The sequence below is a fragment of the Orcinus orca genome, chromosome 6, assembly GCF_937001465.1.
Source record: "Orcinus orca chromosome 6, mOrcOrc1.1, whole genome shotgun sequence".
NCBI classification, from domain to species: domain Eukaryota; kingdom Metazoa; phylum Chordata; class Mammalia; order Artiodactyla; family Delphinidae; genus Orcinus; species Orcinus orca.
Genome location: NC_064564.1, coordinates 98,164,731 through 98,177,859, shown reverse-complemented (window position 1 = coordinate 98,177,859; position 13,129 = coordinate 98,164,731). Strand labels below are relative to the sequence as shown.

The following is a 13,129-nucleotide window of genomic DNA, read 5'->3' as shown; positions in this document are numbered from 1 at the left end:
TTATGTTACAGTTACAAAGCAGAAGACTATCTTTGCAGGAGAGACTACTGAGAAATAGATGCATTTTATTTTTTTCAGGTCATGTGCCATAATCAATTTGTTACTTTGACATAGAAGAGCAGGAAATAAGGATTTTTGCCCTTCTACTTCAATTGTGTGTGTGTGTGTGTGTGTGTGTGTGTGTGTGTTGGAGGGACATGGTTTGGTGGTGGTTATAAGTGATATTTGCAAAGACCGCATGGTTTATTGATTTTTTTTTTTTTTTTTTTTTGCGGTACGCGGGCCTCTCACCACTGCGGCCTCTCCCATTGCGGAGCACAGGCTCCGGACACGCAGGCTCAGCGGCCATGGCTCACGGGCCCAGCCGCTCTGCGGCACGTGGGATCTTCCCGGACCGGGGCACGAACCCGTGTCCCCCACATCGGCAGGCGGACTCTCAACCACTGCGCCACCAGGGAAGCCCTGTCTATTGATTTTTAATCTAGCTATTTATTGCCATTTAGAGGTGGTATGACCCTGAAGTGTGGCAAAGATACAAGATAGGCTTTAAACATGTTATAGAAAACTATCAACGTTGTCACTTTGTCTGCGATCTAAAGCATACAATGCTCATTCTCATCAATGACAGTGAATACCTATGCTTAGACAATGACTAGGCGCCTCAACTGTGAGCTGAGTTGTCATACAGCTATTGGCAAAAGCTTAGCTTAGGAGTTGATACACCTGTGATATAGTCAAAGAGAGTATTATTCATTCCTTCCATTGGGCTCCCTGAACTGATCCCTATGGCAAACCTGAGTCGCAGATAATGTCTTAGGCAGAAAACCTTTGCTTAAAGCAAATAACTCCTGTCTTCTCAATGAAATAGATGTCTTTGTCATCTGTTGGTGAGAGCTCAGGAGAACCTTTGCGGGCAATTGAACATTAAGAAAACTAGGAATGAACTGAGTATTGATGTGGAGTCATGGATTCCCCACCCTAAGGGAGCATGATTCAGGGGGAGCCATGAGCACTGACTAATCAGAACTGGTCATCTTGCTGAAGTGGGATGCTGGAAGTGTCCTGCTACGCCAAGACTGAACCCTTAGTTGTTGGACCATAAGGAATCTGGGGGAGGGAACTCCCGAAGGAGGTCTGAGGGTAGTTGGAGTAGCCATGGGGGTGGGGACCTCGAGGGTCTCAGGAAACAGCTCTTTAGCAAGCAGTGTGGAAGCATTCCAAAATTTTAACAGTTGGGACGGCCACACCAGTGTATAGCCACCTGAATGGGTAAGCTTTCCTAAGGAGAGAGTGGAGAAAAGAAGAGGAGAGAAGAAAAAAAGAGGATTTAGGATAGAACCAAAATCAAGAACATTTAGTGTCAGAAAAATATAAGCAGTATTCAAAGGAAAAGTAGTACCACAAAGTAGTGAAGTACTTAAATGTACTCTTTGGAATCACACCTTCATTCTTCAGCAAAAGAGAACATCCCAACTTCCTTACTTGGTGTTCTTACTGCCCCACATGCTGAAAGAAAGCCTGCTTGTGGGTACATCCCAACCTCTTTACCCTCAGAACCCCCAGATCAGCTTCCCCACGATGTCCCACTAGCCCCACTACATACCTATTATAGTTAATCTCGGACAGCATTTATAGGGGTGACCAAACATAAAAGATTAACAGACATGTGAGAACGACCATGAACACGAAGAAAGAGAAGCAAAATAAAATCAAAATTTCGCCTGAAGAAAACAGAAATAAAGCAGGTGAAAGGAGAAAATGCTTTAAAAAAGTGCATTAATAGTATCCTTAGATGAGTGAATGTTGCATCATACACATAAAGTTGGCTATGAAGAAAAGGAGCAGTCAGGGAAAAAATAATACCTAGAAATTAAAAATACGGGCTTTTAAGATCAAAGTACAGAATATCAGGTCAGAATAGCAGAATGGTCATACTGAAGACCAAATCCATGATATAGAAGGAAAAGCCAAATAAATCTCCTAGGAAGTAGAATATCAAGATAGATATGTAGGAAATATGAGGTGAAACAACTGGAGTGCAAAATAAAGACTTTCAGCCACACAAGCATTCAGAAAATGCATCTCACGTGCTCACACTGAAAAGAAGCAGCAAACCACTTCCTCCAGCAAAACAATAACAATAAAACCGAAAGATAAAAGATGTAAGAAATAGTGATAAAGTCAACAACAAAACCTCATAATAAACGTTCCGGGTGGAACTGGATTCCACTGTGCTTTGTATGGTGCCAATATGCATGTTTCTGTGATTTTTCTCATCAGTACTGTGACATCAGAGAGGAGAAAATAAAGGTTACTTCATTACAAGGTTGAGAGTTTGCAAGCAGCAGGTGCTATAGCACAGGGCGTCATGAGATTTGAGGATGCTGGTAAGGGCTGCGAGATGATGCCACACTAGGTAGGACAGAGAACAAAGTGAAGAGAGAATTGAATGAAGTGCCCATTGGGGGTCGATGTAACAGAGACCCCCCCAATGGAGTTAAGGGCAGGAGAACATGACCATGATTGTGATCGTATGGAATGGGAGGAAGGGTGTGAGAGAGCTAGACTCTGTTCTTAGCTGAGAAGGAGACAGATGGAGTTTGTGCCTTCAGTTTGGAGGCAAATCATGAGTGTGGGAAACTAGTTTCCTCATCGGACAGAGCTGGAAATAGAAATGTCCATGTTCAGGATGTGACCTACTGGGGTTTAAGATTTGAAATACAGTCCATTTCCTGGGGGTGACAAGGTCATAGATTGGGTAGACTGATAAAGAGTTAAGGCAAACATCACTGGACTTGTGAAGGTCAAGGAGCTATAGGATGAAGTGGACAGTGGCTCTGAATCATGGCTGTTGAAATCGCTTAGGATAATGGCAGGAGTAGGAATGGATAGAAATTTAATAAATCTGGAATCAAAATCTTTGAGAAATATGGGAGAGGACCTAGAAGTGAGTAGCTGACTTGATGAATAGAGTTAGAGAGAATGTCAAAATGGCAAAAGTCCTCATGAGAGGAAAGGTTTTGCACAGGAATACAAAATATAATGGCTTAAAAGCCACCATGAAACATCAGTACATGCTAGCCTTGTTGACATGAAGTGGGGAAGAAATAGCCTCCCTTTAAGCAGAAAAGTCACTCAAGTTTGAAAAGTCGCTCAAGAAAATCAAGTTTGAAACAAGGCAAAAGGGTAGGAGAAGTGTCTGCAAAGAGGTTTTAGATTAAAAGGGTGTTTGGTTGTCATGAAACTGTTTTGAAGATTCTAAAGGGAAGCTCCTGGTGAAAGATGTCAGGGTGGCACAAATAAAGAGACATATAAAGGCATGAAAATGGGAGACGGTAGAGAACAATGAGGCTTGCCTGTAGGATGGTGGTTGATGGCAGGAATAAGAGGTGTGGGACTGTCTCAAGGTTGTGATTTGAACTTGAACTTGTCTGGCTGCCTGAACATACAGGTATGCGGGAGGCTCTATTTACTGCCTGCTCCAAAATGTACCAAGTCAGCTTTGAAATCAATGGATGATTCTCTTTCCTACTCACTCATCTTCACTTGCAGAGCTCCACAGCTCTCGGCAGCTCCTCCCACGCCATTGTTGGCTATGCAGCAGTAAATGCCATCATCGCTGTCTTCCACGCTCAGGATGGTGAAGAGCTGACCGTTCTCCCGAATGCTGTACCGGGTGTCAAAGAGCCTGTGGGTCGCAGAGGATTATGGCAGGTTAGGGCCCCATCTGTGATGTTTTGGCTATGATTAAATGATCACACAGATGGCTTACCAATGGAGGAAGTAGACTAAAGGTAAGAGGAAATTCGATTGAGTTCTGAATAACAGAATAAGCTTATTTGGGAATTGAAAGCTAACATTATATTCTAATCTTTCCTAGGCTCCAATAATCAGAGCAGTGTTGAGTCCTTCAAAAATAACTTCAAAAGGTGATGTCTGTTGATGAGACCAAACATAAAGTTATTTATTTAGGAAAGTATATATCATTACCCAAGATATGAGTTCTGCCCCATATTTACTGGGAAGTAGCAGCTAGATAATGAAAACACACACACACACACACACATAAGTACGATTAGCAGAAAGGGATAAACAGATACTCACTACTGTATATAAAACAGATAAACAGCAAGGACCTGCTGTATAGCACAGGGAAATATATTCAATATCTTATAATAACCTATAAGGGAAAAGAATCTGAAAAAGAGCATGTGTGTGTATGTGTGTGTGTGTATGTATATATGAACCGAATCTCTTTGCTGTACACCTGAAACTAATACATCGTAAATCAACTATACCTCAATTTTAAAAAATGGAAAAAAAAAGAAAGAGTTAAATATTTATAGAAGTAACTACCACTTAACTATTTGTTCATTCATTAATCAAATGTTTGTTGAGTGCCTAACAAGTGCCAGGTACAGTGCTAGTTCCTTGGGACATATAAGGAAGCAAAAAAGGTCCAAACTGTAAAAATACAGGTTTTACATATATTATCTCACTAAATGACATGCAGTGTGAATGTTGAGAAGGAAATTAGGACAAAAGAAAGAAATTTGAGAGGAAGCGTCAACCTAAAAGTGAGTTTTATGACCAAATATCCTTTACGCTAAATCCGTATATTAGGCAGAGTAAAGCACCCCACCCCCAGCAAAGATCCATGTCTGAATCCCCAGAACCTGTGAATATGTTACCTTACAGGGCAAAAGGGATTTTGCAGATGTCAAGGATCTTAAAATAGAGTATCCTGGATTATCCAGAGGGACCCAATGTAATCATTAGGGTCCTTAAAAGATGGAAGAGGGAAGCAGGAGGATCAGAGGATGAGCGGTGATGGTGGAGGCAGAGTATGGAGTGACACAGCTGCTGGCTTTGAAAATGCAGGAAGGGGCCAAGAAGCGCAGGCAGCTCCGAGAAGCTAGGGAAGGCAAGAAATCAGACTTTCCTCTGGAGCCTCCAGAAAGCATGCAGCCCCGCCAACACCTGGATTTTCGCCCAAAGAGCCCTATTTCAGACTTCTGAACTCCGAAACTGGGAGATAGTAAATTTGTGTTGTTTCAAGCCATGAAATGTGCGGTAATTTGTTACGGTAGAAATGGGAAAAACTAACACGACATGAAAACAAAAACTGTAAAGGGAATGGAATTTTGATTTTTCTAATTCAATGGGTGGCTCCCATCACACACTGATCTTAAAGAGGAAAAAAGGGATGGAGTAATTTTTGGTCTAATGTGACTAAGGATAATATAATCACTGGGTAGTTCATTAAATCACATCAAATAACTGATGATATTCACTCTCATGTAGTTTTTGCTTTGTATAAGTTTTCATGGAAAATATGAATATTGGAATATCTTACAGATGTGCTTGTGGACCAAGAGTCCAGCCACTCGGTGAAATATAAACTTCCAAGATTTATAATCTGTGGTATCACTGCTGCTTAATTCAAGTACATAAATTGCTTTTAGATTGTGAGGGACACAAGTATTTATAATTTTCAAAATATAAATTGTTCTTTTTTATTGAAGTATACTTGATTTACAATATTATATTAGTTTCAGGTGTACATAGCACAGTGATTCAGTATTTTTAGATTATACTCCATTAAAGGTTATTACAAGATAATGGCTATGATTCCCTGTGCTATACAATATATCCTTGTTGCTCATCTATTTTCTACATAATAGTATGTATCTCTTGATCCCATATGCCTAATTTGCCCCTCCCCCATCCCTCTCCCCCATCCCTCTCCCCTTTGGTAACCACTAGTTTGTTTTCTATGTGAATCTGTTTCTGTTTTGCATATACATTCGTTTGTAGTACTTTTTAGATTTCATATGTAGGTGGTATCATACAGTATTCGTTGTTCCCCATCTGACTTACTTCACTAAGCATAATATTCTCGAAGTCCATACATGTTGCTGCAAATGGCAGAATTTCATTCTTTTTTATGGCTAAGATTCCATTCTAAATATATACCACATCTTCTTTACCCATTCATCTGTTACGGACACATGGGTTGCTTCCATGTCTTGGCTATTGTAAATACTACTGCTATGAATTTGGGGTGCATATATCTTTTCAAATTAGTGTTGTCATTTTTTCTGGATATATACCCCAGAGTGGAATTGCTGGATCATATAATACTTTATTTTTAGCCTTTTGAGGAGCCTCCATACTGTTTTACATAGAGGCCACACCACTTACATTCCCATCAGTACTGTACAAGGGTTTCATTTTCTGCACACCCTCTCCAACATTTGTTATTTGTAGACTTATGATAGCTGACTGGTGAGAGGTGATATCTTATTGTTGTTTTTTCTAATAATTAGTGATGTTGAGCATCTTTTTGTGTGCCTGTTGGCCATCTGTATGTCTTCTTTGGAAGGATGTCTATTCAGGCCTTTTGCCCATTTTTTGATTGGGTTGTTTGGTTTTTTTTTTTGATACTGAGTTGTATGAGCTGTTTATATATTTTGGATATTAACCCCTTACTGGTCATATTATTCGCAAATATTTTCTCCCATTCTGTAGCTTGTCTTTTTGTTTTGTTGGTGTTTTCCCTTGCTGTGCAAAAGCTTTCAAGTTTAATTAGGTCCTATTTGTTTATTTTTGCTTTTATTTCTTTTGCCTTAGGAGACAGATTCAAAAACATATTGCTATGATTTACATCAAAGGGAAATTTTTCAGAACTGTTTTAGATTTATAGAAAAATTGGAAAGGTAGTATAGAGAATTCACATATACCCCCTACATCCAGTTTCCCACATCTTAGGTAAGTATGGTACATTTGTTACAGGTAATGAATCACCATTGATACATTATTAACTAAAGTCATAGTTTATTCAGATTTGTTTTGTTTTTACCTAATGTCTTCTTCTGTTGCATAATCTCTTCCAGGCTACTACATTTAATTTATTTGTCTCATTTCCTTAGGCTCCTTCTAGCTTTGACATTTTCTATGACTTTCCTTGCTTTGGATGACTTGACAGTTTTGAAGAGTACTGGTCAAATATTTTGTAGGATGCTCCTCTATTGGAATTTGTCATATGCTTTTATCATGATTAAATTGGGTTTATAGCTTTTGGGAGGAAGACCACAGGTAGAGTGCCATTTCATCACATCATAACAAGGGTACTACTATCAATATAATTTCTCACTATTGACATTGACATTTATCACCTGGCTGAGGTAATGCTTGTCAAGTATCTCCTGTGTAAAGTTATTCATTATTCCTCAAGAAGCACTCAATTGTATTTTCAAAACGTAATTTCTTCCTATTTCACATATCCTTTGACTAACAACTATCTGAACCTGTTGCTCCGTTTATTTCTTATTTATTTGTAACATATTTTTGCCATACAATAAAGGGAAGGTTTAAATTTATTAAAAGTAATTTTATTCATAGTATTATAAGCCAAGTTAGAATATTTATGGTTTCCTGAACCAGACTTATAATGTTGATTTTCTTTGCATGATTTGAAAAAAACTCATTGGTTGTCCATTTCTTCATCTACTTACAATATTGGAAGATAAACACATGAGAGGATTATAGGGCAATATTTTTCAAAGTTATTTGACAATGTAGGCAACAAACTTCCTTCTTGGACAAGGTAAAAGATGATGATGGGGAGAGTAGTCTTTGAATATTGACTTTTGAGTACTGACTGCTATCTAACACCTATTATAATTTCAAAGTAGAGAAGAATATAAATAATATCCCAGTATATAAGCAACAGTAATATATTACATCATGTTGTAATATAAAACTATTTATAACTTCTACTGTAATAGTGTCACAGGTACTTTATTACCACTGTTATTCATGATGTATATTAAATGAGGTTTTCCTGTATTGTTTAGGAATAGTCAATTTTATTATAGAAGACAAAGACATAAGATGGATAAAACTCATAAAAAGTGTTAAGCATATAAATTGTAAGGCTAATAACTTATGAGATATTGGTAAAATGACTTGTAAGTAGAGATAAAAAGTAAGCTACTGACTTATGAAATATAGGCAGAATTGATAAATTGTGTTGAATATAGGTAGTAAATAAAATTGCCACCTACTAAACATAGATGGAATAAATTAAAAATATGATGGAACAAAGAAGAGCATTATTTATGGTAGGAAGAGATGGAAAGACAAGTTCATAATTCTGCCACCTCTAGACTGACAACTTTGTCACCTTGAAAACAACCACCCACTGGTGATATGCAGTATGGCCCCATTATGGTCCCATGAGCTGTATCCAGGAAACACAGTTAAAATCCATGGCTGTTGAGCAGGTTAATTGACAAGCTCTGGCCAGGTATATTTATCCCTGCATCCCTCCAACAGGGCAAATATATATCATTGGCTTCAGGAACCCTCCACCTGTGGGCCCTTGCTCAACCTCAACTCTGTTTCTTGTAAGAACACCACAGTGGGGACATCTGAGGCACAGGGAAGAGAGACTGGACATATAAACATTAAGTAAACCAAGATTCCTAAGTATATTAACTTGCCCTATTTCTTTCCCCTTGTTTCTATCTATGTATTTTATTAACATTGTTATTGGAGTAAAATTGCTTTCCAATGTTTTGTTAGTTTCTGCTGTATAACAAAGTGAATCAGCTATATGTATACATATATCCCCATATCCCCTCCCTCTTGCATCTCCCTCCCACCCTCCCTATCCCACCCCTCTAGGTGGTCACAAAGCAGCGAGCTGATCTCCCCGTGTGATGCAGTTGCTTCCCACTAGCTACCTATTTAACATTTGGTGGTGTATATAGGTCAATACTACTCTCTCACTTCGTCCCAGCTTACCCTTCCCCCTCCCCATGTCCTCATGTCCATTCTCTACATCTGTGTCTTTATTCCTGTCCTTTCCTTAGGTTCATAAAAACCATTTTTCTTTTTTTTTTTCTTAGATTCCATATATATATGTTAGCATATGGTATTTGTTTTTCTCTTTCTGACTTACTTCACTCTGTATGAGAGACGCTAGGTCCATCCACCTCACTACAAATAACTCAATTTCATTTCTTTTTATGTCTGAGTAATATTCCATTGTATATATGTGCCACATCTTCTTTATCCATTCATCTGTCGATGGACACCTAGGTTGCTTCCATGTCCTGGCTATTGTAAATAGTGCTGCAATGAACATTGTGGTACATGACTCTTTTTGAATTATGGTTTTCTCAGGGTATATACCCAGAAGTGGGATTGCTGGGTCATATGGTAGTTCTATTTTTAGTTTTATAAGGAACCTCCATACTGTTCTCCATAGTGTCTGTATCAATTTACATTCCCACCAACAGTGCAAGAGGGTTGCCTTTTCTCCACACCCTCTCCAGCATTTATTGTTTGTAGATTTTTGATGATGGCCATTCTGACTAGTGTGAGGTGATACCTCACTGTAGTGGTTTTTTTTGTTTTTTTTGTTTTTTTTGCGGTACGCGGGCCTCTCACTGTTGTGGCCTCTCCCCTTGCGGAGCACAGGCTCTGGACGCGCAGGCTCAGCGGCCATGGCTCACGGGCCTAGCCGCTCCGCGGCATGTGGGATCTTCCCGGACTGGGGCACGAACCCGTGTACCCTGCAACGGCAGGCGGACTCTCAACCACTGTGCCACCAGGGAAGCCCCTCACTGTAGTTTTGGTTTGCATTTCTCTAATGATTAGTGATGTTGAGCATCCTTTCATGTGTTTGTTGGAAATCTGTATATCATCTTTGGAGAAATGTCTATTTAGGTCTTCTGCCCATTTTTGGATAGGGTTGTTTGTTTTATTGATACTGAATTGCATGAGCTACTTGTATATTTTGGAGATTAATCCTTTGTCAGTTGCTTCGTTTGCAAATATTTTCTACCATTCTGAAGGTTGTCTTTTCATCTTGTTTATGGTTTCCTTTGCTGTGCAAAAGCTTTTAAGTTTATTAGGTCCCATTTGTTTATTTTTGTTTTTATTTCCATTTCTCAAGGAGGTGGGTAAAAATGTTCTTGCTGTGATTTATGTCAAAGAGTGTTCTTCCTATGTTTTCCTCTAAGAGTTTGATAGTGTCTGGCCTTACATTTAGGTCTTCAATCCATTTTGAGTTTATTTTTGTGCATGGTGTTAGGGAGTGTTCTAATTTCATTCTTTTACATGTAGCTGTCCAGTTTTCCCAGCACCACTTATTGAAGAGGCTGTCTTTTCTCCACTGTATATTCTTGCCTCCTTTATCAAAGATAAGGTGACCATATGTGTGTGGGTTTATCTCTGGGCTTTCTATCCTGTTCCATTGATCTATATTTCTGTTTTTGTGCCAGTACCATACTGTCTTGATTACTGTAGCTCTGTAGTATAGTCTGAAGTCAGGGAGCCTGATTCCTCCAGCTCCATTTTTCTTTCTCAAGATTGCTTTGACTATTCGGGGTCTTTTTTGTTTCCATACAAATTGTGAAAGTTTTTGTTCTAGTTCTGTGAAAAATGCCATTGGTAGTTTGACACAGATTGCATTGGATCTGTAGATTGCTTTGGGTAGCATAGTCATTTTCACAATGCTGATTCCTCCAATCCAAGAACATGGTATATCTCTCCATCTGTTTGTATCATCTTTAATTTCTTTCATCAGTGTTTTATAGTTTTCTGCATACAGGTATTTTGTCTCCTTAGGTTTATTCTCTTTCATATTTTCATCATTAGTGTATAGGAATGCAAGGGATTTCTGTGCATTAATTTGTATCCTGCTACTTCACTAAATTCATTGATTAGCTCTAGTAGTTTTCTGGTAGCATCTTTAGGATTCTTTCTGTATAGTATCATGTCATCTGTAAACAGTGACAGCTCTACTTCTTTTCTGATGTGGATTCCTTATATTTCTTTTTCTTCTGATTGCTGTGGCTAAAACTTCCAAAACTATGTTGAATAACAGTGGTGAGAGTGGGCAACCTTGTCTTGTTCCTGATCTTAGAGGAAATGGTTTCACTTTTTCACCATTGAGAACAATGTTGGCTGTGGGCTTGTCATATATGGCCTTTATTAGGTTGAGGTAAGTTCCCTCTATGCCTACGTTCTGGAGGGTTTTTTATCATAAATTTGTGTTGAGTTTTGTCAAAAGCTTCTTCTGCATCTATTGAGATGATCATATGGTTTTTATCCTTCAGTTTGTTAATATGGTGTATCACATTGCTTGATTTGCGTATATTGAAGAATCCTTGCATTCCTGGGATAAACCCCACTTGATCATGGTGTATGATCCTTTTAATGTGCTGTTGGATTCTGTTTGCTAGTATTTTGTTGAGGATTTTTTGCATCTATGTTCATCAGTGATATTGGCCTGTAGTTTTCTTTTTATGTGACATCTTTGTCTGGTTTTGGTATTAGGGTGAGGGTGGCCTCTTAGAATGAGTTTGGGAGTGTTCCTCCCTCTGCTATATTTTGGAATAGTTTGAGAAGGATAGTTGTTATCTCTTCTCTAAATGTTTGACAGAATTCGCCTCTGAAGCCATCTGGTCCTGGGCTTTTGTGTGTTGGAAGATTTGTAATCACAGTTTCAATTTCAGTGCTTGTGATTGGTCTGTTTATATTTTCTGTTTCTTCCTGGTTCAGTATTGGAAGGTTGTGCTTTGCTAAGAATTTGTCCATTTCTTCTAGGTTTTCCATTTTATTGACATATAGTTGCTTGTAGTAATCTCTCATGATCCTTTGTATTTCTGCAGTGTCAGTTGTTACTTCTCCTTTTTCATTTCTAATTGTGTTGATTTGAGTCTTCTCCCTTTTTTTTCTTGATGAATCTGGCTAGTGGTTTATCAATTTTGTTTATCTTTTCAAAGAACCAGCTTTTAGTTTTATTGATCTTTGCTGTTGTTTCCTTCATTTCTTTTTCATTTATTTCTGATCTTATCTTTATGATTTCTTTCCTTCTGTTAACTTTGGGGATTTTTTGTTCTTCTTTCTCTAATTGCTTTAGGTGTAAGGTGAGGTTGTTTGTTTGATATGTTTCTAGTTTCTTGAGGTAGGATTGTATTGCTATAAACTTCCCTCTTAGAACTGCTTTTGCTGCATCCCATAGGTTTTGGATTGTCATGTTTTCATTGTCATCTGTTTCTAGGTATTTTTTGATTTCCTCTTTGATTTCTTCAGTTATCACTTCGTTATTAAGTAGTGTATTGTTTAGCCTCCATGTGTTTGTATTTTTTACAGTTTTTTTCCTGTGAATGATATCTAGTCTCATAGCATTGTGGTCAGAAAAGATACTTGATACGATTTCAATTTTCTTAAATTTACCAAGGCTTGATTTGTGACCCAAGATATGGTCTATTCTGGAGAATGTTCCATGAGCACTTGAGAAGAAAGTCTTTTCTGTTGTTTTTGGATGGAATGTCCTATAAAAATCAATTAAGTCTCTCTTATTTAATGTGTCATTTAAAGCTTGTGTTTTCTTATTCATTTTCATTTTGGATGATCTGTCCATTGGTGAAAGTGGGGTGTTAAAGTCCCCTACTATGATTGTGTTACTGTTGATTTCCCCTTTTATGGCTGTTAGCATTAGCCTTATGTATTGAGGTGCTCCTATGTTGGGTGCATAAATATTTACCATTGTTATATCTTCTTCTTGGATTGATGCCTTGATCATTCTGTAGTGTCCTTCTTTTCTCTTGTAAAAGTCTTTGTTTTAAAGTCTATATTGTCTGATATGAGAATTGCTACTCCAGCTTTCTTTTGATTGGCATTTGCATGGAATATCTTTTTCCATCCCCTCACTTTCAGTCTGTATGTGCCCCTAGGTATGAAGTGGGTCTCTTGTAGATAGCACATAATGGGTCTTGTTTCTGTATCCATTCAGCCAGTCTTTGTCTTTTGGTTGGAGCATTTAATCCATTTATATTTAAGGTAATTATCAATGTATATGTTCCTATTACCATTTTCTTAACTGTTTTGGGTTTGTTTTTCTAGGCCTTTTCCTTCTCTGGTGTTTCCTGCCTAGAGAAGTTCCTTTAGCATGTGCTGTAAAGCTGGTTTGCTGGTGCTGAATTCTCTTAGCTTTTACTTGTCTGTAAAGGTTTTAATTTCTCCATCGAATCTGAATGAGATCCTTGATGGGTAGAGTAATCTTGGTTGTAGGTTTTTCCCTGTCATCACTTTAAATACGTCCTGCCAC

General features: G+C 38.2%; 1 protein-coding gene across 1 annotated transcript in view; it reads right to left on the bottom strand.

Annotated features, from left to right (window-relative positions):
- MUSK (muscle associated receptor tyrosine kinase) overlaps positions 1 to 13,129 on the bottom strand; it is a 94,611-nt gene that overhangs the window by 67,818 nt on the left and 13,664 nt on the right. The window contains exon 3 of the mRNA XM_012532820.3: positions 3,537 to 3,688. Coding sequence (XP_012388274.1) covers positions 3,537 to 3,688 — 152 coding nt within the window. The remainder of the gene's footprint in view (positions 1 to 3,536; positions 3,689 to 13,129) is intronic.